The 27,721-nt window shown below is 40.4% G+C and overlaps 1 protein-coding gene across 1 annotated transcript in view; it reads left to right on the top strand.

Annotated features, from left to right (window-relative positions):
- Positions 1-27,721, top strand: part of MRPS27 (mitochondrial ribosomal protein S27) — a 62,970-nt gene that overhangs the window by 17,584 nt on the left and 17,665 nt on the right. Inside the window, exons 5-7 of the mRNA XM_056849017.1 lie at positions 23,930-24,044; positions 26,252-26,330; positions 27,076-27,191. Of these exons, the coding sequence (XP_056704995.1) occupies positions 23,930-24,044; positions 26,252-26,330; positions 27,076-27,191 (310 nt within the window). The remainder of the gene's footprint in view (positions 1-23,929; positions 24,045-26,251; positions 26,331-27,075; positions 27,192-27,721) is intronic.

Raw genomic sequence — 27,721 nt, 5'->3', positions numbered from 1 at the left:
TGGAGAAAAATGTGGTCTGTCTCCCACAACTGCTCACACCTAAACATAATCAACTGTGTGTTTCAGTCACATATTATCAATATCTCATATGTAGAAGCACAGAACACACATCCTTGCTTTCTTCTTTTCCCCTGTCCAATAAGATCTCCAGCATATGGTCTTAATCCACGGGAAGAAAGGTGTCACCATCATTAACAGCCAAAGGAGGCAGATGGAGCTAATTGCTTGAAGATTTATTGTTAAGAGCCCATTACCTCTGAGGTATAATCTAGCCAGTGTAATATTGTTCAATAAGACTTTTCAAATTAATTACCTTCCTGGTAATTGTGAAGTGTGACTGCAATAGTGAGCTGCAGCACAGCTTGAAGGTAGACATCTCGAACGCATCATTAATCAGAGAAACTGATTTTGGTAACCTATTCATAGTGGTTTCCCAGGAGTGAGGTGTTGTGTGTGTGTGTGTGTGTGTGTGTGTTCTCCCCCATATTCCCCCGTGTGGGAAGCTTCAGACAACAGGGGCTTCGGATCCATGCGTTTCCAATCTGTGTTTGAAATGTGAAAGAAGCGTGACTTGATTTGTCACCAGTATGTGTTTTTAATACAAGGCCCTCATTTATTTTTCTTGACATTTCATCTCATTCATTATATTTCTGACATTTTCGATTGGTGGTGCTGGGGGCAGAAGTGCAGAGCAGAATATGGTTGTCATAGTGAAGAATTAGAAGACCAAGTGGGTAGAAAGGAAGAGTGCCTGGCAGCTGCCCTGTATCTCATTAAGAAAGGCAGCGGGTGCGAAAAGGTGCTATACTAACAAGGTTTCAGTGAAAAGAAATTAGCATCAGATTAAGATTTCACCTACAGTTACGAGGGAAAAGCTAGGTAGTGATCTTGCCTTTCAGTTTTTAAATTCAGTCACACAGTAGTCATAAACCTTATGATCCTCTTGCAGTCTTCAGTGGTGTCCTACCGCCAAAGTAGACAACATAGATTGAAGTATCGCTACATTTGGAAACTGCAAAACTCAGTACATACTTTTGTATAACCCATCAAAAAACTAGCTACTTTAGGTTTGGAATTTTCATTAGTTTCTAGGTATTTATTCTCAATGAAAACCTGTGGGGCTATGGAAATCAATCCCCAGTGCACCTCTGATCGTTGCTAGAAGCAGGATGTTCCACCCTGTTTCCACATCTGTGCACAATAGTTTTCTTGACTGTTTCCATGGAAAGCATATATATTTTAAGTCTTCCCTCCGTCACACTTCTTGTGCTTTCCTGGTAATGACAGAAATAGTTTCACATAGTTCACGTTGTTAAACAATACAAGCTATTTTCTTAGGCCTTCCATTTGAGACATCATCTTTTTAACAATATATAAAGTATTTGCAGAGCAAGAATGTGACTAGTTGGTAAGGTGTAAGATTGAACTAGTTTGCTGCCTGCTGTTGTATAGCTGCATCTTCCCTTGTAATTGTATAGAGATCCCAGATCCTAAGCTACAGCGAGCACATTTCTTCATTATAGTGACAGTTACAGACATCTACCATGACTTAACAGGCACAAGGGGAAATGAAATTCTGTTCTATTTACTATATTGTGTATAATTTCATTTGAGGAGGAATGCTGCTAACAAGCAGGTCTGACCTTTAAGCTTTGTTAGGGGTGGAGGAAAGCAGGGTAAGTTGGAATCTGATGCACTATTGCTGATATTTGGATAGTGGTTCCAACATAAGTAAAACATTTTGAATGATGTTTTTTTTTTCTTAACCCATGCCAGAAGTAACAGGGGAAGACATTATACAAGCAACAGTCTTGTTGTCAATTAGACAGGCTGGGATGGTGGAAAACACCAGAGAATCTCTTTATCACGTTGCTATAGCAACACCTCACTCCATCACTCTCCAGCATTTTTCCGGGCCTATCATAATCTGTATTCTACTAGTACATTATTAAGGGAATTTGTATCCAAAACTAGCCATTTCAACTGTAAGATCCTATTTTTAGCAGATAGAAATCTTACTGTCTATTTATTGCCAGTAGTTTCTTTTAAAATCTAGGGATTAAAAAAAAAACATTTTATTTTCAAGGAGTTTAACTTCTTGGTGAAAATGCATCAGTTCTTTGTACGAGAAAATATATTCTGATTTTTCCCCCCTACACCAGAAGAAGTATGGGAGGGAAATTGTAGGGGAGGGGAAAGAAAAGACCCAAGGAAACTGTTTTTTAAATGTTCTGTCATTAGGGAGATATCCCTGAATGCTGAGGACAACAAAGGAGCAACATTGATTTCTTTTTCTCTTCCTTCTCTTTTTTGTTGTCCTGTGAGAGAATAATTTAATTTGAATAAAGCTCCAGAGGACTATCTCTGTTAGTTTTAAACTATTTAAACATTTTATATTCAATAAACCTAATTTTATTAAAAGCGTAATATTACGGTAGGTATATGATAGTTGTTCTTCAAAGAACCTACAATTGAAAAAAAACCAGAGGCCTGTAGCCAGGTTCTGAGTGATGGCCTTACACGCTATACTCTTTGTGAAAAAGGACATTTTTGGCTAATTTTTGATAGATGTCAAGTTCCAGGTGGGCATCTCATTTTTTCCCCTTACCAGTAAAATATATATAAGCTTAGAGACAATAGCCAAAGTTTTGATTTAGCCACATTTGTAACTTCAAGGCTTGACTAGACACTTGTCTGATGTGTCCTTGATGAGATGCTCTGTTGGAAAAGGGACCTTCTGGGAACACGTACTAGTGCTTCAGGGTGCGTGCTGGCTTCCTGGAATATCCAGGCATTATTCAACGAACTGGTTTTCTTCTTTTAAGAAAAAAATAACTTGTGTGGCTTTTGTGTTACCCCTCTAGACCAGACAGTTTGCCTAAGAACCAGTTTTGCACATGTACTGGGCTGAGGATTCTCTCCAGCTGGTTGAGGAATGAATATACGCCTGTTATTTGTATAGCAAGGTTAATTCAGTTCCCCTAAAGAGCCAGTACTGTTTTATGTATCGGTCTGTCCTTCCCAAGTCATGGAGAAAGGAACGATAATTTAAAGTGAAAACAACTAACATTAAAAGCAAAACATGTAAAATCTGTCTGTGTATCTGGAAAGCACTGTTGAGCCTTGGATGGCTATAGCCAAAGCCACACATGGAATTGATGGTCTTCAACCATTCTTGGAGTCCATTGATGGGAGTGGTGTATTGAGCTGGAAGTATATGCGTGGCAACACTATCGACCAATGCCTAGGGACCTGATAAGCACCCAGACACAGGAAAGTGTTTCTACTTGTGGGGTAGCTACTTCTATCTGAAGTCTGGCAACCAGCGGGAGCTTGGGGGGCAAGGTCATGGGGGGGCACATGGTGTCACATGCACTACGCTGTCACTTCTGGGAAAAATGAAAGTGGTGTTATGTTGCTCTAGGAATTGCTGGAATCTCTATGGTCAAACCAAAGGTTGCTTGTCGCAACCCTAAGTCTTGCTTTTTAACTTGATACATAAGTGTATACTAAAGAGTGCATATGCAACATAAGGAACAAACAGTGTATGCTTTGGGACAGAATTGTGTGTGTGTGCTAAAACTTGGAAGTTCTAAGCATTCCTAATGTCCTTTTTGTCGCTTCCTAAAATATATGACAATTCTTGTCAAAGCTGAGTTTGTAAATCAGATTCATGCATGTACTCAAAACAGAAACAGTTTATTCTGCAGCAGAGGGCTTAATTATCTAAAGCATGCTCTAGCCAAACTTACTTTTGGTTGAATCTTGCCCCTGCTCCAAGTTTCTCTGTGATGTTCTACACCAAGCCCTACTTTTCTAGACAGATATTGTTTCCATATGAATGGTAATGGTGTGCAATAATCAATTTTATAAGAATAAATAAAATTGTTTTGAAATAGATCATGACATATTCAGAAAATGAGATTGTTTTAGAAAAAGTAAACTTTCAGATGTCATGTTATGGTTATAGCAAGAATTACAATGAATTTGCTGTGTTTAAATTTGGGGGGAGGGGGCTAAGGAAGTGAGCAGGTTTGATGCTACTTCAGAAAGGGCAGATGGATGCTGATTATATTTAATGCTTTATTGACCAAAGAAGGTAAATGCCTGGCCTGTTGGGAATGGGGGAGGAAGGTGTTCCTTTGTCCAGTTTTCAGAGAAAAGCTGTGTTGCTTTGAAAATCTCTCGTTCCTTTTGATTTAAATAGATGTGTAAGAATTTTTAAAGACATCTATCCTCACTGCCACATTTAAGAGGTTTGACACATTGTTTGAGGAAGGGATTTCTTTTAATGCCATTACATTTTTTTTACAGTGCCAGAAAAACCCAGAGACTTAGTGATCAAGTTAAAATGCATCCTTTGTGTGTGTGTGTTTGTGTATTTTTACAGAAACAATATGCTGGTGCATTGCATTGCTTGTACAATGGCTTGAATGTCTGAGCATGTGTCTGCATACATGCAAATAGATGCAGTGTTGGTATAGGCCGTGTGATAAAAGGAAAGCTTCTTTTCCTGATGTGTGATTAATAATGAACTTTCAAGGAGCAAAGGGTTTGCAGGGCACTTTTATTTGACAGTGAGGCATGAGCGATGCCCCCAGGCCTTTTTATAATGCAAAAGATTTCTCTCTCTGTGCCTAAAGCTTGAAATGGCAGACAAAGGGGGATTTCTTGGTGATGTCCTTTAGTTTCTTAGCTAAGCCTGCCTGGAATCTGTTTGATCATGAAGCTTTGTACCTAAAAATATGCCTGGGAAGAAAGACCGTGGCATTTTGAAACGACAGCTTTAACTCATAGCTGCGACTTGCATTTAGAAAGTGGAGTGGCTTTGGACTCATTCCAGGAGGCCAGTTTATGTCTGGCAGCTCGAGACCTTCATCGGCAATGGAGTCATCTCTCCCCCCGCCCCCCGATAATTTCCTTCCTGTAAAATAACTTGAGAATCTGAAATAAACACAAAACAAATCTATTTTTGTAGAAAGTAAACAAACACAAAGTCTCGACTCACAGCTTCGTAGTGTAGCAGTAGAAAAGAGCAAGAGTCCAGTAGCACCTCACAGTGAACTGTGACTTACGGAAGCTCATACCCTGCCAGAAATTTTGTTAGTCTTTAAGGTGCTACTGGACTCTTGCTGTTTTCTACTGCTACAGACAGACTAACCCATCGAGATTTGTAATGTGTATGTGCAGATGACACCATTGCATTTCAAGTAGGCATGCTACTCTATTCTGACTCTTGATTGGACATAGGTCTTCGGAGCAAGCGCGTCCAGGTGAAATTGATGCATGCAGGTGTTTCAGATCGGAAAGAGTATGAGGCATAGGTTGAGTGTACATGTCCTGTACTCCCTCCGTCCATCATGTATGAAATGACCTGTAAACATCTGAGGTTTACAGCACTCAAGAAGCACTCTCATCCCTTGGCCCCTGATTTAGGTTAAGTAAAATGACATTTGAATGCTTAAACAACCAAAAGGTTCCTTCATATCAGGCAGTGTAATGTGCACATTTCTATTAATGCTAGTGTTTTCTGTTCTTAAAATGAATGTCTTGCCCCCCACTCAAAGTTATCTTTTTCTATGCTCTTTCTCCTCAGAGAAAGGGTGCTGTTTGCTGTCTTTGTCTATAGTCCTCTCCCTGGATAATGTACTTAATTCAGGGCCTCAATGGGTATAGAACTGGGGCTTATGCAGTTACTTCTCTGTTGGTTTACTCAAGTGGTTCTCTGTGAATCAACCATTCTATGAACATCTTATACAGCAAGCTCACCACATGAGGGCACCTATCAGATTGTTTAAGAGCTTTAATTATATATATATAATTAATATTAATATATAATATAATATTAATATATAATATATATAATTATATACATATATAAAAATTTGGTCTATATGGAAACAAGTCCTATTGCCATTAATGTGAATGTGCTTAGAATTTCACCTAGAATAGAATGAAAGCACTGTGGCCGTTTCCAGATCAGGCGGATGATTCTATGGCCACTGCTGTTTTGTTTTTAAATGGAGGCCTTCCCATCCCAGATTACAGTGCTGAAGTGCAGAAAGTGAGTTGGAATCACCTCAGGGCTGCTACATCTATTTTAAAAGGAGATGCTTTATCATAGCAGACCAGTGATAACAAAAAAGATACTAGATTTAAAGGCCATGCGCATGAGATCATATGATCTGCCATATCATTAACTGATATGGGTTTAATGTGACCTTATGAATGAATGACCTCCAAAACATACTGTTGTTAACTGTCTTACTCAGGACTTGCAAACTGAGGGCCGTGGCTTCTTTGATTGAGTCAATCCGTCTCATTCTGGGTCTTCCTCTTTTCCTGCTGCCTTCAACTTTTCTTAGCGTTATTGTCTTTTCTAGTGAGTCTTTGTCTTCTCATGATGTGACCCAAGTATGATAGCCTCAGTTCAGTCATTTTAGTTTCTAAGGGAGAATTCAGGCTCGATTTGATCTAGAACCCACTTGTTTGTCTTTTGTTATCAGTAAAACTCTCTTCCAACACCACATTGCAAAAGAATCCATGTTCTTCTAGTCAGCTTTCTTCATAGTCCATCCTTCACATCCATGCATGTAAGGGGAATACAGTAAGGGGGAATGCCATATTATCAATTATGTTGCTCTTGGTCTTCAGCAACACTTCCTTACATGTAAGGATCTTTACAAGTTCCTTCATGGCTGTCCTTCCAAGTCTCAGTCTCCTTCTGATTTCTTGATTGCAGTCTCCCTTTTGGTTGATGACTGTGCCATGGAATAGAAAATCATTAACAATTTTAGTTTCTTCAATGTCAGCTGTAAAGCCATAGTTGAGTTGGAAAAGTAGAAAGTATCCATATTTTTATTGATTTTTACCATCTTCCATATGTGTTTCAGAGGGTGGTTAAACTGTTTTAAGAGATAACAAATGATTATATGTATGCACATTAAGAATCTTCGAGGTTTAAGGTAATTTTTCTAGTACCAAAAAACAGTAGTTGCTTGAGCTGGGCCCTTCCCCATGATTTCTTCTTTACATTTTTCTACTTTGTGGTGTACTAGCTAGAGTTCAGCCATATACTGCACTTGGGCAATCATGTTGCTACGATATAATAAGTTTTATTCAAGATAAACCTTTGAACCTACAAAGTACTTTACAATAATAATTGTGTTTGCTCTGATAACAATTGTATGAGGGAGAGAGATTTAAAACATTTTGTACCCCATCTGTATATGCTCAAAGTGATTTGCAACCAAATAGGAATAACATAGCTGATTTTTTTTTTGGCTTTTCAATGTGCATAGCTTTTTTGTTATATTTTTTATTTTCAAAAGAATAAAGGAATGACCATAAAAGAAAAGGGATAGGGGGAAATAGGGGATTACAAGAATGCATTAAAAATATTACATCTACTGTTCAATTATATAGAAGAAAAAGTATATACACTGGGTGGGAATATGTCTTTTATCCCAATTTAACCTCTAACATTCTAAAATGTGATATATTTATTCTCTATTTCTATATATTTGTTATACTAAACAAAAATATCTTTAGAAACACATTTTTAATATTATCCATATTTTAACTCCTCATAACTTATGGTGTTTTCACATAAGCATAATAAAGCTTTTGTAGCTGAATATTCTCATTTCACAGATACAAAGCTGAGATAGAGGGATGGTGAATTTGCCCAGAGACTGCAGAATGTTTGTTTAGATGGTGCTTAAAACCTGGACATCCGGATCTAAGGCCAGTTCCCTGTCCACTGGAGCACAAGGAAGGGAGGGTAATTCTGCCTAGTGCATGACATCATAGGCATGCAGCCTGTTCTCCCAAGAACCAGAAATAGCTGAGCTGCAGCCTGCCTAGGTCCATACTGCAGTCCTGCCCTTTGCACTTGTGTTTGACTTAAGTGTATTAGTGTGGGGGCACAGCTTCCTAAGGGGATGCGGCTTCCAGCAAAGTATAGCTTTTGGCTGGATTTCTTACGCAGAATGGAACTGTCTCTTCTGGGACAAGTACCCTTTTATTCGTGCTCTTCAGCCAAATGGGGAGTACTTGGAAATGCCTCCCAGTTTAACAGCTCTGAGGATCTGCTGTGTTGGCCTCCTGCCTATTGATATTGAAGAATACAAGCGCAGCACTGCACTGGGGGCTTTCCCTTGTGTAAGATGAGACCTTCAGAATCTGGTGGAATCAGATGAACAGAGGTGGCAGAAAGCCACAGTGAAATCTGTCTGTTCAATGCATAGGAAGAACCAGAGGTTAATTCTAGGTGTATCCCTTTATTTGGCTTGTTGCTGCTGGCTTCCTGCAGTGCTGGGGGCACAATCCACCACGTACCTTTTCTACCCGGCTCTCATTGCTTTCAATAAGATTGGTGCAGGAACTGTGATTAGTGGATTGTGTCGCTTGCCGCTCCTGTCTTTCCCTGGTCCCCGAACATATTGCACGGGCTAATTGTATCCTGTGAGAGGTTTCCTTGAAGATGAGAGAAGAACCAGCGCTCTTTCAGGTGACCTCTACCCCCCCCCCCCGGTAAGCATCTGTTACAGAAATTCAAAAATTGCATCTAGGCCAAATAGGAAAAATGGAAAATCTTTCACAAGACCGAAAAGAGCCAGGGCTTCGTTGAACTAAGTGTTGGATCCTTAGGGAGGCCTGCTCGTAATTACTGACCGTGATCTGCGCACCACACAGCACAGATTTGTTTCTGCCACAGGTGCTGTTTGTGGTCTCAGCTTAAACAAATGTTTTGTTTCTGTTTATGGCGCCACTCAGCAAGAGCAGTGACGGTCAGGATCTTTTGGTCGCTTGCGCAAGAAAAAGCCCTACTGAAACAAACTGAAGATGGTGTCAGGCAACCCTCTGATGTAGCAAGGCCACCAAGGGCTGTGTGATCACACAAGGGCCTTCCTTCCCCCATCACTGCCAACTCCTCCCCCTCTTTCTGTGATTTTTGCCCCTCTCATCTAATGTGCGTCTGAAGAAGGGAGCTCTGACTCATGAAAGCTCATGCTGGAATGAACTTTGTTAGTCTTCAAGGTGCTACCAGGCTCCTGTTTTATTTTACTGCTACAGGCTACTGCTGCTTTGGAATCACTGCCAAGAAGTGAGATGCAATTTGCTATGCATACCTATTCTCTCCAGTATCACAGGAGCATGCCTTTTTTCTTAGGTGCTGTGGAACACAGGCAGGATGGTGCTGCTGCAGTCGTCTTGTTTGGGGGCTTCCTAGAGGCACCTGGCTGGCCACTGTGTGAACAGACTGCTGGGCTTGATGGGCCTTGGTCTGATCCAGCAGGGCTTTTCTTATGTTCTTATGCTATCTCCTGGCAGTCCATTGAATTCTGTATGTGGCAGTGTTTGCTTCCATGTGGAATGCAAGTACAGTCTCTGTGGTGCGTGTATGTGTTTTTGTGCTACTTTTAGGACCACCACCTCCTATTTTGTCCAGCCTGCCAGTTAAGATCTTCCTCACAAGCTTCAGTGCCTCTGCTTTCAGAGGTGAGGTGGATAGCAACTAGAGACAGGGCTTTTTCGGTAGTGGCACCTCACTTATGGAATGCCCTTCCCACTGAGGCCCACTTGGCGCCTACACCAAAATGTTTCTGTTCATCCAGGCTTAATTAAGGGGTCTTCAAGCACCGTTTGAGTGTGCTTTTTGTCTGAAACTGTTATTTTAACTTCTCAGTGGTTTATATGTTTTCACACTGTGGTTGGGTTTGTAATGCTGGATTTTAATAATATTTAGTATTTTGTTTGTGTTATGTGTTATAAAATTGTGTTTTGTTTGTGTTATAAAAATTGCTTAATGATAAATACAGTTTGCCATATTCTCAGGCTGGTGTGGTTTTTGGCGTGCATTAGAAAGCATTGTTCTATAGTTGGCAGCCTCCAACCCTGCTTGCTGTGGTCGCCATTTCTTTTGGTTGCCAGTATTTTTAATTGGCACCTTTTTTGTTTCTACCATTTAGGTGATAGTAGTGCTAATCTGTTCAAACTGAAAAAAAATGTAGAGGTATTCTTATGCTGATGTTGGTAAACAGGAGTGGGGGAAGTGGACTCATAATCATAATCCCTTTGTGGTTGGGGCAATCCAAAGTGGTTTACAGACAGATACAAAAGTAAGAAGCATCAAATTAAGCAATACAATTAAACAGATCCTTATTGAGTCTTCCTGACACAGTCCACAGGCTGTGAGCTAAGGATAAATAGCCAAGAGCCCTTTGGCTCTTGCCCAAGGGATCGTGCCACTTGCCCCACCCATGCTATAAGTACCTGTAAGGAGAAGACGTTATTTATAGTCCGCCTTTCCCACTGAGGCTCAAGGTGGATTACACAGTGTAAATCAATGCAATCAATAGAGTGATGATCTAATAAATAATGTAACAGGACTAGGAATTGCAGAAGTTTGAAGCAGCTGTCGTCTGAACAAATCATAAGTGTGACTTGGTGAACAATGCAGAACATGGTATTACAATAGTAGAAACACAGTGCATTTTCCTGGGCCAAACAGTTACTATGCAGCCCTGTTTCCTTTTTAAAAATGCCCTCCTGAACAATTCTGTTTTACATAGATTGAAAACCGTCAGGAGCATGGGAGCCTTCCTGACCTCCTCAGGCAGACCATTCCACAGGGTAGGGGCCGCTGCAGAGAAGGCATGTGTACATGCAGTTGTTGATCTTGCCTGTGGCACCTGCAGAAGGCCCTGCTGAGTTGAGCGAATTTGTTGCCACAGGACATAGATGGAAAGGTGGTCTTTCAAATATGGGGGTCCGAGGTCATGGAGAGGTTTGCATGTGACGGCCACTACTTTGAATTGAGCTCCTTAACTGATGGACAGCCAACAGAGTGATTGCAAAAGGGTTATACTGTGCGTGCTCCGCCTGGCTTCCCGTAACTGAGCTGCCGCGTTCTGTCCCAACTGGAGTCCCTTGAGTTGATTTCAAGGGGAGACTTTTGTAGAGTGCATTACAGTAGTCTAGCCCCAGTGTTACCGTGGCATGTATTCAGGTGGCCAGATAAGCCGAGTCAAGGTAGGGGGCTGCTTGGCCTCTTGTTGGGAAATGTGGGAAGTTTTTAATATATCCAAAAGCCTCACTTATCTCTCAATAATTGGAGGAAGTTCTTTCTTACCACGACATTTTACCCTGCTGAGTGCTCTGATTTTGAGGTTTGATCATCTTAACCAGACCAGCTCCATTTTTAAAGGCCCCCAGCCCCTCATTGGAGGCACTCTGTCTGCTGATTATGTGCTTCTGTATGTGTGCTTCATTTCCCTGCATACTCCTGTCTGCTCTAACCAGGCCCTTTAGGGAAATGTATAATGGATTTAGTCTGACTGTGTTGCTTTCTTGGAATCCCAGCTTCTCCATTTGAAATGTTCATCATTACTCCTGTGAATTGGCAGAGTTCCCATACTCTAGATATGACATCATTCATACCTTACCTGGTCCATATTTGTTTATCTCCTATGGTTTCAGTACTAAGAGCAACACCTTTGGTTTCAGTACTAAGAGCAGCACAGTACTAAGAGCAGCACCTTCTTAGTGAAGGGTTTTCTGATTAAAACGTGGGACGTGTTTCCCTGGGATTTTCAGATTTCCAATTGCTGTTGCAATTCAACTTGTGGGCCACAAGTATGTATCTCCTCCTCACCTCTTTGCTCACATACGCCCAGGCAGATGTGAAAGCTAACCATTCTTCCCTTGTCTGGACACAGCTTTGCACAATAAACTTTTATCTCGAGAACTCTGTAAACTATGGAGGAGTGAATACAGATGTTGCTTTTGTGCTGAATGCAGATTTTACTCTTTGACTTCTTATATGGCTGGTGAGCCAGTCAATATCAATTAGGTAATTGATTCATCAAGATATTATTAGATTTGAATGCCCATAATTGATGCCTCCAGCAAGCATTATGGAGGCAGGCCCCTAATGAAAGCAAATAACGAGTCTTTCAGTTCATAATATCAGAGTTCAAGTGATAGGCGTGAGAGGCAATTATATCAACCAGACAGAAATTCATGGCTTGATATTTAATGTGTGCCTTGTTTGGTGTGTGTGTGTGTGTGTGTGCATCTTTAACATTTAATTTGTTATGAGATTACTATCTGTCACTTAAGACAGCTGTTCTCAGATATTTTAAAACAGTACCCACTTCGACACTGGTACTTTTCGGGACTCACTTGCAAAGTAAGCCCCTGCAACCCCCCCTCCAACAGCAAAAAAAAAAAAAAAAAAAAGCAGGAATCTAACATCAGTTAACATTGAGAAAGGTTATGTATTATTATGTTTAGAATCAATAAAAATGTAGCATTCATGACCATTCCCTGGTCCGGATTGCCCAGACTATCCCGATCTCATCTGATCTTGGAAACTAAGCAGGGTTGGCCCTGGTTAGTATTTAGATGAGATACCCCCAAGGAAGTCCAGGGTTGCTACGCAGAGGCAGGCAATGGCAAAACCACCTCTGAACATCTCTTGGCTTGAAAACTCTACAGGGTCTCCATAAGTCAACTTGACGGCACTTTCTACTACCACTCATGACCGGTTTGCCCTTGCTACGCCATCTAGCCTCCCAAAGTAGCCCATTCCTCCTTCTACCTGGCTTCACGGATTGCTTGCAAGAGAGCTGCAACCCACTTTTCAGTTCTGAACCACAGTTTGAGCATCACTGATTTAAGACACAATATGTATCCCCATCATTTATCTGCACTCCCTGCTCTTGGCCTCCAGATAACATGCCAGTCCTGTTGATTGCAATTGTTCCCTTCACCCCCTTGGTAATGTGTACAGACCTTTAGCCGTAAGGCGAAATTCTTAGAAATGTACAAGGGAGAAGGGGAAAGGGGTTGGTGGCTGTAATAGTCTGATAAATGTTCTGGAAAGCTTGCTCATTGAGATGGAAGAACCGATCTTGCCACTAAATGGGGCTGCAGTTTAGCTCCGGGCTTGTAGCATCTGTGCAGTAGTATTGTTCATTCACTCTGATTCTCTACAGGAAGAAGTCTAGCCCAGTGTGCTCACTGGTTTAGCTGTAATTATGCCCACTGCTTGTTGTTCTCAGGTTGGCTGTGTCTTAGGAGTTCCAGCCTGCAAATCAAGAAAGATGTTAAGTTTATTTTAAACTGGAGGCTCTATTATGCTTACGTGAGAACAACATAAGTTATGAGGATTTTGATATGGAGAACATCAAAATTGTGTTATTAAAATGTATGTTCCAAATCAGTGCTGTTAACATCGAGCCTCAGGACTTGGTTTAAGGAACGGATGATTTCAAATCTGTTTGACCATCATATTAAAGTGTATTTTTGTTTAAGTTTAACAAAAATATAGAAATAGACAATAAATACCGTATACTTTAGAATGTATTGGGATATAAGGTATATTTACACCCAGGGAAGAAATGCATTTGTCGATAAGGTTTGTGAAGCATCATTGTAATCCCCCATTCCGCCCTACCCTTTTTTAATGTCCACTACTTTGTTCTTTTGAAAATAAAATTTTTGTTTAAAAAAAGAAAGATGTTAAGCACACAGATAAGAGAAGACTTCAGATATTTCACTTGCATCTTCCAGCAAGCACCGTGTCTGCTGTAAAATACTGCCCTTGAGGAACACGGTAAGGGCCTGAGAGTTTGTGAGAAAGAGTTGGAGCACTTCAGATAATTGTATGTTTTTCTACAACATAAATCAACATTTCCTTCCCCAGTTCCCAGTTTGCAAACCGCTGGTGTTCACTACAGAATAATTGGGTTGCCCTAAAACCTTGTGGTGTTTCAACACTTCCGTAGGTGGTGTGCTTTTTTGGACTTGTTTTCCCACTGCGTGCTGATTTCCCTGGGGCTATACCTTTGGTTTACCAGATTTCATTTCAGGAGGTTTTATCATTTGCTTTTCTGTAGATTGCCTTGCACTGGAAAACTGGAGGCAAAGCTGTCTGAGGCCTGTTTTGTGCTTTGCCGTTGTCAGACCCTCAAGTGTTTGTTGGGTCATACTTCATAATGAAAACATTGACACGTGCAGCTCATGGGAGAGGAGAAGCATTTTTTCCCATTCTTACTGGTCACATCCAGAACAGCTCCTCTGTCTTAAGCAATGCTTGTGTGTGTCACAACTGCGCTATTGATTGTGACCGAAAGGAAAGTTATTTGCTGGCAATCACATCACAACATGTCACATATGAATTGGGCTTCAGTGTCATCTGCTCCCATAAACTCCAGCTTATCAGATAAGCCAGGGGTCCCCAATGTAGTGCCTGCAGGTGTCATAGCTCCCGCCAACATCTTTTCTGACACCCACCAAGTGTTTTTAGGAAGTGGGTGGGGCCATGTAGTGCTTTTGCCCAGCAAGGCTTCTGATTGGCTGTGCAGATTTTTAAAAATGTTATTTGGGCAGCAGCTGCCAGTACAGCACAAGGATCTACACTGTGAAACTGAAATTAAACTATAGCTATCATTTTGTGTCTGGCTCCACCTCTTGCAGTAGCCATTTGTTGCAGCCCCCACCATGCCATATCAGAATTCCAAATGTGCCCGCAGGCTCAAAAAGGTTGGGAAACCCTGAGTTAAGGTCTAAAGAAATCTTTTTCAGTGTTCTCCTGCCCTTCTGGAATTAGATGACTGGCTCAGACATAAGGCCTTCTCTAGGGTCTATGAACCTATGAAGCTGCCAAACACCGTCAGACTGTTAGGTCCACCTAACTCAGTATCATCAACTCTGGCTGGTGGTAGCTTTCCAGCGTATCCAGCGAAGAAAGGTCTTTACCAGCCCCTGCTGTCTGAGATCCTTTAGCTACAAATGCCAAAGATTGATTTGCTGCATGCAAGGCAGATGCTCTGCCACTAAGTTACAGTCCCCTCCCTGTTGCCTAGTTTAGGGGATGCCCTCCCATCAACATTTGCCTAGCCTGCTTGCTTTCAGGGATGACTTGATAACATTTTTATTTCCCCAGACTTTTAGTTTATTCTTGTTTTCTTTTTCTCTCCCTACTGTCATGTTCTAAAGAAATAGAAGAGAACAAAAAAGGAAGAACAAGAGATCTGTTCCACAAGATCCAAGAAATCAAAGGGAAATTTAAAGCACGGTTAGGCATGCTGAAAGATCAGCATGGAAATACATTAACTGAACAGGACAAAATAAAGAAAAGGTGGGAACAATACACCGAAGAACTATACAAAAGAGATGAAAGGATAAAAGATTCTTTCCAAGAATAATCTTTTGAAGAAGAACCTACAGTTTTAGAAAGTGAAGTGAAAGCTGCATTGAGAGCAATCGGGAGAAACAAATCACCAGGAGCAGATGGGATATCAATAGAGCTATTCCAAGCCACAGAAAGAAACGGTGTCCATCAAAATCTTGACAAGAATATGCCAACAGATATGGAAAACAAAACAATGGCCCACAGACTGGAAACGATCCATTTACATTCCAATTCCCAAGAAAGGAGACATCAAAGATTGCAGCAACTATCGGACCATCGCATTAATTTCTCATGCAAGTAAAGTGATGCTCAAAATCTTACAGCAAAGGCTGTTACCATATATGGAACAAGAAATGCCTGATGTTCAAGCTGGTTTCAGAAAAGGAAGAGGCACTAGAGATCATATAGCAAATATACGCTGGTTACTGGTGGATACGAGAGAATTTCAGAAGAAAATCAGCTTGTGTTTCATAGATTACAGCAAAGCTTTTGACTGTGTGGATCATGAAAAGTTATGGCTGGTTTTAAAGGAAATGGGTGTGCCGCTACATCTGATCGTTTTAATGCGCAACCTGTACTCTGGACAAGAGGCCACAGTTAAAACAGAATATGGAGAAACGGAATGGTTTCCAATTGGCAAAGGGGTCAGACAAGGATGAATTTTATCTCCCTATCTCTTCAATCTATATGCAGAACATATAATTATGAAAGCAGGATTAGATTTAGATGAAGGTGGGGTGAAAATTGGAGGGAGGAACGTTAATAATTTGAGATATGCTGATGACACTACATTATTGGCAGAAAATAGTGAAGATTTGAAACGACTACTGCTAAAAGTTAAAAGAGAAAGTGCCCAAGCAGGACTACAGCTGAACATCAAGAAGACAAAAGTAATGACTACAGGAGAATTACACAACTTTAAGGTTGACAATAAGGAAATTGTTCAAGACTTTCTATTCCTTGGCTCCACCATCAACCAAAAGGGAGACTGCAGCCAAGAAATTAGAAGGAGATTGAGACTGGAAAGGGCAGCCATGAAGGAGCTAGAAAAGATTCTGAAGTGTAAGGATGTGACTCTGGCCACCAAGACTAGATTAATTCATGCCATCATATTCCCTATTACTATGTATGGGTGTGAAAGCTGGACAGTGAAGAAAGCTGATAGGAAGAAAATAGATTCCTTTGAAATGTGGTGTTGGAGGAGAGTGTTACGGATTCCGTGGACTGCCAAAAAAAACAAATCAGTGGGTTATAGATCAAATCAAGCCTGAACTGACCCTAGAAGCTAAAATGATTAAACTGAGGCTGTCGTATTTTGGTCACGTCATGAGACGACAAGAGTCACTGGAAAAGACCGTCATGATAGGAAAAGTTGAGGGCAGCAGGAAAAGAGGAAGACCCAACAAGAGATGGATTGACTCAATAAAGGAAGCCACAGCCTTCAATTTGCAAGATCTGAGCAAGGCTGTCAAAGATAGGACATTTTGGAGGACTTTCATTCATAGGGTCGCCATGAGTCGGAAGCGACTTGACGGCACTTAACACACACACACTGTCATGTTCAAGTTGTGCGTGACTGTGTCGCTGCTTAGGTTGCTAGGCTGGTTTTAATTATTTTCTGGACCTGTATGGCTCTTTTAAACCTTTGTTGCATTCCAACTGCTCTTAAGGCTATGTTGTGTTTTGAGTGTTGATACAGCTTTATTATGTATTGTAGAGCCCTTGTTAACCCTAACCTAGAATTGCTTTATGGTTTTCACAATTCCTACATGTATTAACTTCCTTTCCCCCTTCAAACATGTAATCATGTGTAATTACAAAGGTAGTATAAAATGTTATGACAGACTACAATGGCAAAAAGTGATCTCTAGTCTGTTCTTCTGAATCTTATTTCAGAAATAATTGAACAAGGAACAGTTAGTTATTAAATCTTTATATATCTTTCTGAAACCTAACTAAATTTGTTATAGCATCATTGTGAGACCCAGGTCACCTGGGTTTAAATCTCCACTTGGCCATGAACATTTCTGTGTAGCCTTGGCCAGTTAATCTTTCTTGGTCTAATCTATTGGGGAGGAGCTGTGGCTCAGTGGTAGAACATCTACTTGGCATGCAGAAGGTCCCATGTTCAGTCCCTGGCACCTCCAGTAAGGATCAGGTCATAGGTGATGTGAAAAACCTTGGGATCATGGAGAGTCTCTGCCAGTCTGAGTCAACAATACTGACTTGGCTGAACCAGTGGTCTGATTCAGTATAAGGTAGCTTCATGTGGACTACTACTATAATAAAGACTACTGATTCATTCTAATTTTTGCAATGTTTTGCTGCATTTCTTGAGCTCCTGTGGCCTTTCCTTGATTCAGTGACCTTCTTAGACACCCAGGGCACCCCTCTGTTTGATGTGCCATCAAGCAGCCATGAGCTTAATGGAGATTTTTGGAAGGAAAACATTATTTTCCTGCTCTCAATCTTCCAGGTAAAATTCAAGCCTTAGGATTGGCTCCTTGCCCACCCCTGTGACCAGGCTCACCCCAGTTTAATGCAAGGAGCAGGGACTTTAGGAAATCTATAAATCTCTCCTCCTAGGAATTCAGGTGTGCATTTTTCATGGATTCCTAGCCTTGGAAGTTGTGCCATGACATGGGAGTCTAAGCTGGGCTGGCTGAGTTAGACGGATGGATCAGGAAATCAATTAGTGACTAAGCACCATTTTGAGTTCAGATGTGTTGGGGAATATTCAAGTGCTTTCATTTGCTTGGCTGCCTTGTAAAATCAGTTGTTTACCTTGTAAAATTCTGCTGGGGTTTTTTAATATCTCAGACTCACACGCTTACTCTGTTTCTGCAAAAAGACAAGTGGTTGAAGGAACCAGGGAGAGAAAGACCTCTGGCTTCTTCCGGAATGTATACCTCCCAATTCCTTGGGGCAGTAACTCCCATATTACCAGAAGTGGTGGTAGTGATTTACTAAATCCCACCCATTCAGGGCTTAATTGGTATAGGTGGAAAGGAGGCAGAGAAGGGGGACAGGGCAGGCTGCTGCCCAAGAAACGGGTCCTTTGGCTGATCCCTCTTGCTCTAGGCATCCCACGTTTCCATGACAGTTTCACGAGAATAAAGTATGATAGGGGAACCATATATATTACCCTGAACTCCCGGACAAAAGAGAAGGATAACATAATAAATGACAACAACAAAAATTTAATTCTGAAACATCCCCTTTGATAAACAGCCATTTCTTCATTTCTGTATGTCGGGTAGCTCATTCCTGAGTTTTACTGAGACCGGGGATGGCATAGATGAGGTTCTACCGCAGTACCTCCAAAGAGGTTCCCCAGCCTCCGAAAAACCTGGCGCAGTAACGCTGTTTTGGAGGGGGCCATTCCGGGGCTGGAAGGGGTTATGAGGCAGCCTAGCAGCAGCCCCTGCCCCCTGGAATGCCCCAGGAACACCTCCCTGGACGCTGGTGCGAGCACTTGCTCCAGCAGGACGCTGGCGGGAGGCTGAACCGGCGTCCGTGGGCCGTACCGCTGTGCCAGTCCTGGGGCGCCGCCACAAGTGGCACTATGCTGGCATAGGGGGCTGGTCGCCTCCTAAGCCTGTTCGGCCCCCAGGCTCAGAAATGAATTGTAAGTGACCTATCTAGTATGTTTGTATCCTACTGTTGCTCCAAGCAGTTCAAAGCAGCATATATGGTTCCTGCTTCCTCATTTCATTTTCCCACCAACCTTGTAAAGTGGTTTAGTCGGAAATCCTGTGACTGCCCCAAGGTCACCCCTCAAGCTCCTGCAGCAGAGTGAAGATCTGAACCTGGGTCTCCCAGATCCTAGCCTGACGCTCTTAATTGTTGCACCATGTTTGCTGCTGTGGCTAAATTAGCTGCCATTTCTATATCTTCTGCTCTCTTTTTAAAGAAAAACCCGTTCAGGCATGAGATCTACTTGCAAGTCACCCACAAGTTCCTGTATGGAATTGCCTCCGCTTTGGAACTGTGTAAAGCACTGGTTCCCAACCGGGGGTCCGTGGACCCCCAGGGGTCCGCGAGAACTAAATTAAGGTCCGCAAAACAAAGTTATAAACCCATAATAAATTAATATTTTCAATTAGAAGTTCTCTATTATAAAAATATATATTCAAATATGTTTAACTAACAGTTATGATTAAAGTTTATTTTCAAATTCTCAGAATTTTTATTTTGTACCTTGGGGTCCCTGCACCGAACAAAAAATTCCTAGTGGTCCCTGGTCAAAAAAAGGTTAGGAACCACTGGTGTAAAGGGAAGAGGCCTCTTGTTCCTTTCCAATGTATTTCTTGCAAGTACTGGACTTCAATTCAATAAAAAATAAAATAAAGCAGAATTAGCACAAGGTTGTAAATCCATCTCAAGCTAGGGGAGTTGCTTAACTGTGATGTTCAGAATGGAGTCTGTACTACTAGAAATAACTTCAGTTTTAAAATATACATAGTTTCTTGTGTGTGATAGTTTGTCTGCAGGTGCAATTCGTTAAACGGGAAATCTGCAGTTGCTTCTGAAGCTTTTTAACATGTTGTGCTTTTTCAGTATATGCACTTTACGTATACAAAGTTGAACTCCTAAAAATTAAAGGGGGAATACGAAAAGCCATTGCTTAATTCATTGGAGAACCAGAACTGACTGACTGCAGTGTATGAAACAATCTTAAGCAATTCTTATTGTATGAAACAATAAGAATTAGGAAACTGATCCCACTAAAGTTAAACATTTAAGACTTCAGTACTATGCATACTTACCTGTGAGTGAACACAGTGGGACTCATTTCTGAGTAAACATGCACATGATTGGTCTGTAAGTCACATTGATTTTTTTTTATAATAATTTTTTATTTTTCTTCATTTAATATATCAACAGAAAAAATATAATAATAATAATAAAAAGAAAAACAAATAATATTTCTAGTTTAACAATCAAATGACTTCCCCCTCTCTCTCTTCCATCTAAAATTAAATTGTATAAGCTTTTGCTAACGGAACTAATCCCAATATTATTTTAATTAACCTGTTCTTGTCGTATCTAACATTATTAAATCAATACCTAATATAAAAATTAATACAAAGTATGAATAAGGGATTAGATCAAAGAGTATCCTTTAAATGGTCCCGTTAAAAAATAATTTTCACAGTACATTCTCCAAGCCTCCCATTCCCCCCAAAATTGTACATTATCATTCTGATTTATCAAAGCTGTAAGCTTCGCCATCTTGGTCAGTTCCAGCTTTTTTTTTATCCAGTCTTATTTTTCCGGTATCTCAACTGTCTTCCATTTAGCTGCATATATCAATCGAGCAGCCGTGGTGGCATAAATCAAAAAAGTTCTGTGAGTAAAAATGGTATCCGGTATCATACTTAATAGCATCATTTCAGGTGTTTTAGGTACATTTTGTTGTAGAATCAACCTTATTTCATTGTATATCACCTCCCAAAATTTCTTAGCTTTTTCACAAGTCCACTACATATGATGAAAATATCCTATTTCTTTATTACATTTCCAGCAGTTTGGTGACATTGAAGGAAATGATTTTGCTAATTTCTTCGGTGTTAAATACCATTTATACATAATTTTATATACATTTTCTCTTAGTAATTGCGAAGATATAAGTTTCATATCTCTCTTCCAAAGCCTTTCCCATTTTTGTAACATTATATCATGACCCAACATTTGTGCCCAACCAATCATGGTAGGTTTTATTCGTTCTTGTTCACAATAAAGTTCTAACAATAATTTATACATCTTGGAAATAAGATGATCATTTGTATCCAGCAAAAGTTTCTGTAGAGTTGATTTAGTTTTATTTTATTTTATTTTATTTTATAAAATTTTTTTATTGAATTTTTAATAAAGAATACAACAACAAAAAATAATATATGCATATAATACAAATAATGAGAGAAAAAACAAAATAATACAAACATAACCAAAAAAAAAAGTACAATGCAGTATTAAGACCTAAACTAGTACATTAATAGTTGCTATCTATTCTTTAAAAAGAAAACCAGTGGTCTATAATGCGTCATAACCTACCACCCACCAAAGTGCCCTTCACCATTGGACTTCCGGCGAAGTGTTGTGACAGTAAATAAAAACAGCCTGTTATTCTACTTCTTAATTAAACATCACATTAAACTATAATTCGTTAAATATAGCTTTAAAATCCGTTTTTGCCAGTTTATCCCAATATGCGGCGGCCTTTAACCAAGTATGTTTGAATTCTTCCAAACCTTTACCATGTAAAAAATCTGTAATCTTTGCCATCCGCATATAAAACCATAATTTTTCCCTCCATTCTTTAATTGAAGGTTTATTTGTTTGCTTCCATTTTTTAGCAATAGTAATTCTTGCTGCAGCAAAACTATATTGGCATATGACTCTGTCAGCTCTATCTAAATCTTTTTTTGGGATTCCTAATAGACAAAAAGCAAGGTCTTTTTTGATTTTTGCTTTAATCAGATTATTTATTTCATTCAAAACTAAACACCAAAATCTTTTAATTTTTTTACAAGACCACCATACATGCATAAAAGTTCCAGTGTCTTTACCACATTTCCAGCATAACGCTTTTTCTTCTTTTTTCATCTTACTCAATAACACTGGAGTTATGTACCATCTATAAAACATTTTGTATAAATTTTCTTTTATTTCATTCGAAATAGTAAATTTAAATTCCTTTTTCCATAAGTTTTCCCATATCTCCAAATCTATATTATATCCAAGGTCCCTCATCCATTTTACCATCACCAATTTGATCCTTTCCTGTTCTAAATTCATCTCTATTAGTAATTTATAAATCCTTCCTATCATTCCTTTATTACCTTTATATAATATTATCTCAAAAATAGATTTAGAGTGATTAAAGCCCACTTTAATATCTTTGTTAAATATATCTTTTAATTTATAATACATAAACCAATCTTTAATCTGAAGTTCTTCTCGTGATCTCATTATCCATAATCCATCTTTAAATTCTATCAACTCTCTATAATTATTACAATCTAAATTTAAATGTGCACCTCTTCTCAAAAATGCTTCTATGGGATTAATCCATCCAGGTGTTTTATTTTCTAAATAATCCTTATATTTCTTCCAAATTAATATTAAGTTTTTCCGTATAATATGGGAATTAAAGTCTTTATTCACTTTCTCTTTATCATACCATAAATATGCATGTTTTAGTTTTAGAAAATCCTGTTTTCACATCCTGTAAAAAGAGATAAGTCACATTGATTTTAATGGAAGAATAAAGTATGCAATTCACTTTCCTGCTGAGATCACTGGAACTCAAACACACTGAACATTAGCTGGATTTTGGTCTTGGCAGGGTTTTGTTTCTGTTACGTTAGATTAAAAATTTGTGACAGCTACCGGTATAAGGCCATTTTGTTTGCAAGTACATTTAATGAGATATGTAAGCTGCAGGTCTATGGCTTTTTTGAGGGGGTAGGAATGGTTTTTATTTGACATGTCATGGTTTTAACTGAAGGGATTGTAAGCTGCCTGGGACCAGAAAGGGAGAGCTATGGTACACATTTTTAAATAAATGTAAAAATGGCCCTGACCTGGATGGCCCAGGCTAGCCTGATCTCGTCAGATCTCAGAAGCTAAGCAGGGTCAGCCCTGGTTAGTATTTGGATGGGAGACCACCAAGGAATACCAGGGTTGCTGTGCAGAGGAAGGCACTGGCAAACCACCTCTGTTCGTCTCTTGCCATGAAAACCCCAAAAAGGGGTCGCCATAAGTCGGCTGCGATTTGACGGCACTTTACACACACACACACACACACACAAATGGCAAAGGTCTTAAGCTTTTGTGAGTTTTTAGTGATGTAACTACAATGAGATACTAGGTTGGATCCAAAAAGCTTGTTTCTCAAGATTTCCCAGTCTCCCGCCTAACTACAGCCCCCATTCCACTTGGCTTTTGTACAGGCGAGTCCCATGGTTCTCAGAATAGCCTTTTGGGGTGGTCAAATGGCCACCGTTTGGGGGTCTCTTTCCTTTTTCAACAGCAGAAGAGCTGGTTGCGTCCAACCCACAATATTGCAATGTTTTTGACAGCTTGTTCTTAATTTACTTTCATCTCTTAGAAGGACAATATAGTGTTGCTCTGGATTATGGCACTGCAGCTGCTTATTTATTTCATTTGGAATCACCTGATGTCCACAGCGTAGTTATGCTCGCCAGACCTAATATTCTTCCATCAGCCATTTTATATGATATATGATATAAGAGAATTCCTCTCAGAGAATTATAAGATATAAGAGAATTCCTCTCCATGACAGGTGTTGTCCATGTATGGTTGGGGTACCCAAACACTTAATTCATATGTTATTGCATTGTACATTTTACTTGGGGCCGAGGAATGCTTTTATCAGACAACTGTTGTCTAGCGCCCAGAGCTTCTCAGACCAGCAGTTGGTGGTGAATCTTTTATCAGATAGAAACTCTTTTATCCCTCAACAAGTAGCCAGATATCTGCTAGCTGCATCAAGAATATGGGAACAGCTTAAATGTGTTCCTAGATAATGTTGCTGACGATGTTTTAATGCTTTTATGGACTGTTTAGTTTTTGCAATTTTGTTTTATAAACATGGTGTGACAAATGCCTAATAAAGGTGGTGGTGATGACGATGATAACAATATGTCCCTGATCACAAATTCTTTTTTAGGTGTTATGTTCTTTATTATCTTGCAGGTTTCGTCACAGTCCTAACTGCTTTTACTTGAGAGACTGGAACATCCACTCCTGGATCAGACAGTGCCTTAAATTTGGGGCACAGGACAAAGCCTTGTACACAATACAGAATAAGGTGATGTTTTGATAAGATACTTATCAGGCTCGTTTGGATTGTTAATTTGGAAATATAATAAAGTTGTTATAGGTAATCATTAGACATTTGAGAAAAATTAATTCATTTAATAATGCAACTACATAATCCTAGAAAGTTGCATTAAACAACAGTGGGTTATCGGAGATAATTCTTTCAAAAGTGCAATTCTAAAGTTCAGTGGGGTGAAGTTAGTTCACAGATAACTCCTATAGCTGATTAGTTCTTTCTGAAATGCAGTTCTGAAATGCACAGGTAACTCCTGTAGATAGATTTTTTCCTTAGAAAACTTATAAGGATCAGTAAAGTTGTAGCTGATCACTCAGCAAATAAAGGTTCTTCAACCAAGTCTCTCCTTAGCTCAAGTTTGAATAATTAGCTGTGGTCTATATCAACAACAGCCAAAAAAAAAGTTAGTTCATAAGATGTTAGGTAAAGGTAAAGGTCCCTTGTGCAAGCTCCAGGTCATTCCTGACCCATGGGATGACGTCACATCCCGACGTTTCCAAGGCAGTCTTTGTTTGCGGGGTGGTTTGCCAGTGCCTTCCCCAGTAATTTTCCCTTTACCCCCAGCAAGCTGGGTACTCATTTCACCGACCTCGGAAGAATGGAAGGCTGAGTCAATCTTGAGCCAGCTACCTGAAACCGACTTCCGTCGGGATCGAACTCAGGTCATGAGCAGAGCTATTGACTGCAGTACTGCAGCTTAACATTCTGCGCCACGGGGCTCCTTCATAAGACGTTAGCTGAAGTTAATCTTCACAATACTTAGTATTTCTTCTTTTGCCTCTAATAAAAAATAGAAGGGAAATGCAGAGAACAAAAATACTTGGCATTTCTTGTGGACTTTGATTGTGTGTGGGAGGTCACAGGGCCGAGGCCAAACATGTGGCCTCCAGCCCATCCTTTTGCAGGGCAGGAGCAGAAGCTACCTCAGCAACTGTGGTTTGCCTAGTCTGCTCTTCTCAATCTCAGAAGGTCCGTGGTCCAGTTTGGTGACTCTCCAGCATTCATAGGCTTGTTTTGGGGAGAGGTGGGGAGCTTGGAACATCATGACTCTTCTGTCCTTGCAATATTCTTGGCCCCCAAACACCAAGTTTCTTTCTGTGACCTCTACTCTCAGTTAATAATTGACTTGATTCAGCCAATACTGAAGATTAATCATGGTAGAGCATTTGCTTTGCATTCAGAATGTTAGCCGAATTGCTCTATTAATATGGGGAATTAGCTTAAGCAATTGGTAACTATGTATTTTTATAGCGGGGTCGCACTCAGCTATACCAGAATCCATTTAATGAGACCTTGAATAAAGACAGACAATGGTTTCACCCCTCTTAGGTTCCCAGGTGGCAAAACATGACAAAGGATTAAGCTGTGGCTACCAGAGTGGGGTAGTGATTGCTGCTGACGGCCCATTAAGCGGTGGATGTTGCAAGGGGGGGTGTTTGGCACTGATTACATGACACACTGCTTTTCATGACATGGCTGCGGCTGGAACAGAGTCTGTACAGGAACATGGCTTCCCTCAGGTTCACCGGAGGCTGCCCCTGCCCCTGCTTCCTGGCTGCTAGCCGCACAGCGCTCGCAGGAGCGGCCGAGTCCGTGACAACGGAGCGCACAGCGACCGTTCTGTAGCGTTTGGGGTGGGCGCGCGGCCAGTACAGTAGTCGAGTGCCTGCATAGCGGGTTGCCAGGTCCCGTCCGGGAGGTTTAGGCAGGCCCGTATGCTATCAATTAAGTCCCAGGCTCAGTCCAGGTGGTCTTCCATTAACAGATCTTGGCTAGTGAGTAGGGAAGACCTTTCTCTGTGTAAAGTCCTGGAGAACTTCTGTCAGTCTGAGTAGACAATACTGAACTAGATGGACCAATGGTAAGACCTGCCACAGGAAAAACTTGGAGGATCCAGCCCCTTAATAGCACTCATAACAGATCACTGCTAAAAAACTTTGAGGGTAGGGATATAGAAATGAATATTGAAAGTAGTCTGTGATATGTCGGCTAAATGTTTATGTGATTTGTCAGATGTGCAGAACTGATGGATAATTCCCATTTGGTGCTAGTATGGAAACAGACCTGGCGGCCTTAAACTTGTCCTTCTTTATTGCTGGTTGAAGTCCTAATCTGAATTTATAAGAGGCTAAAATTATGGCATTTTCACATTTGTGTCATTTCTGCTCATCTTTTTCCAGGTACAATATGGAATTTTTCCAGATAATTTTACCTTCAATATACTGTTAGATTCTTTTATAAAGGATGGGAATTATAAAGGTAAGAAACAAAACATCCATGGTCATACATAATATAGTTCTATCCTTTCTCATCTCTGAGTACCTGGGGGCCATGTCTATTGTGCATATTGGGAAATGCACAAGATGCATTTGCCTGCGCCTTGTGATTTTGATTGCCCACAATAGCAACCACCATATTTTCCTAAATGTTGTAGAGCTACAAGCATCTAGAGCCAGTCCATGCATCACATGAGTCAAAGGGGTTATTAGCAAAGATGCCTTTAGCGTTCATTTGGGATTGGAGTGTTGTTCCTTCCCTGCCAACTGAGGTCTTGTTCACAATTGATCATAAGGTATTATTAGAGTGCCTGCAATTATTTCAAAATGGGTATTTGTAACAAAGTCTATAGATCATCCTTCAGTTTAGTGCGCAAAATCTCCACGTGTCAAATGCTTCAGTTCTTATCTCCTCCTTGGCTGATGTGAAGCTGCCTGTTTTGATTGTGGGGCAGTTTCCCAGTCTGCAAAATGCGGCTCTGATAGAAATATATGCTAATTCAGCAACATCCTTCCAAATACTTTCCTAAGATGGAGCTTCCCTCTCAAATAGATACCGGAGTTTCCTTTCTGCCTCTGTATTTTCACACATCTTTAGGCGCTAGTGTAAAAGTTGGCAGCATGCTCACATTTTAAAAAAATAACAAGAGAAGGAGCTATGAGTCCAGAACCTTGACAAATCTCTTGCTGGCATACTATTTTTAAAAAAAATGTTCTTCAATTTCCAGATGCTATGGCCGTGGTTACTGAGATAATGATACAAGAACATTTTGATGAAGTATCTACACAACTTCTCTCGCTTTATGTCATGTATAACTATTTGAAAACCAAATCAGAATTTACGGTAAGCTGTCTGTCTGTCTATCTATTTTCGATTTCTGACTCACACTCCCCAGCCGTGGCTGGGCTCAGGGCGAGTACCAACATCAAAATCAACATACAAGCACAATAATTCTAAAAACCAATTAAAATATACAATCCTTGTTTAAAATATAATCTAAAATATCAGATGGTGCTAAAATATAGTATTCGCCGAGAGGGCAAATGCAGATAACCCCCTCTTAATTCATATAAACAACAGGGAAAAGGAGAGGCAGGGAGGCCAACGCTGATGATATTCGCGGCTGTCCTCAGTTGTAAGCCTGGTGGAAAAGCTCTGTTTTGCAGGCCCTGCGGAACTCTTTCCAGACCTGCAGGGCCAGATGTTGCTAGGAAGAGCATTTCACCAGGCTGGAGCCAGGGCCGAGAAATCCCAGGCTCTTGTTGAGGACATCTGCACACTCCTGGGGCTGTAATGAACATTATTTGTGTAACAAACTGGTCTCAGGTGGTAAGACTGGGTAAGAGATAGGGTCCTTACCAGAAATGAATGTT

The sequence above is a fragment of the Euleptes europaea genome, chromosome 4 (genome assembly GCF_029931775.1).
Source record: "Euleptes europaea isolate rEulEur1 chromosome 4, rEulEur1.hap1, whole genome shotgun sequence".
NCBI classification, from domain to species: domain Eukaryota; kingdom Metazoa; phylum Chordata; class Lepidosauria; order Squamata; family Sphaerodactylidae; genus Euleptes; species Euleptes europaea.
The sequence above is the reverse complement of the archived record's forward strand: the minus strand, read 5'-3'. Positions and strand labels throughout refer to the sequence as shown.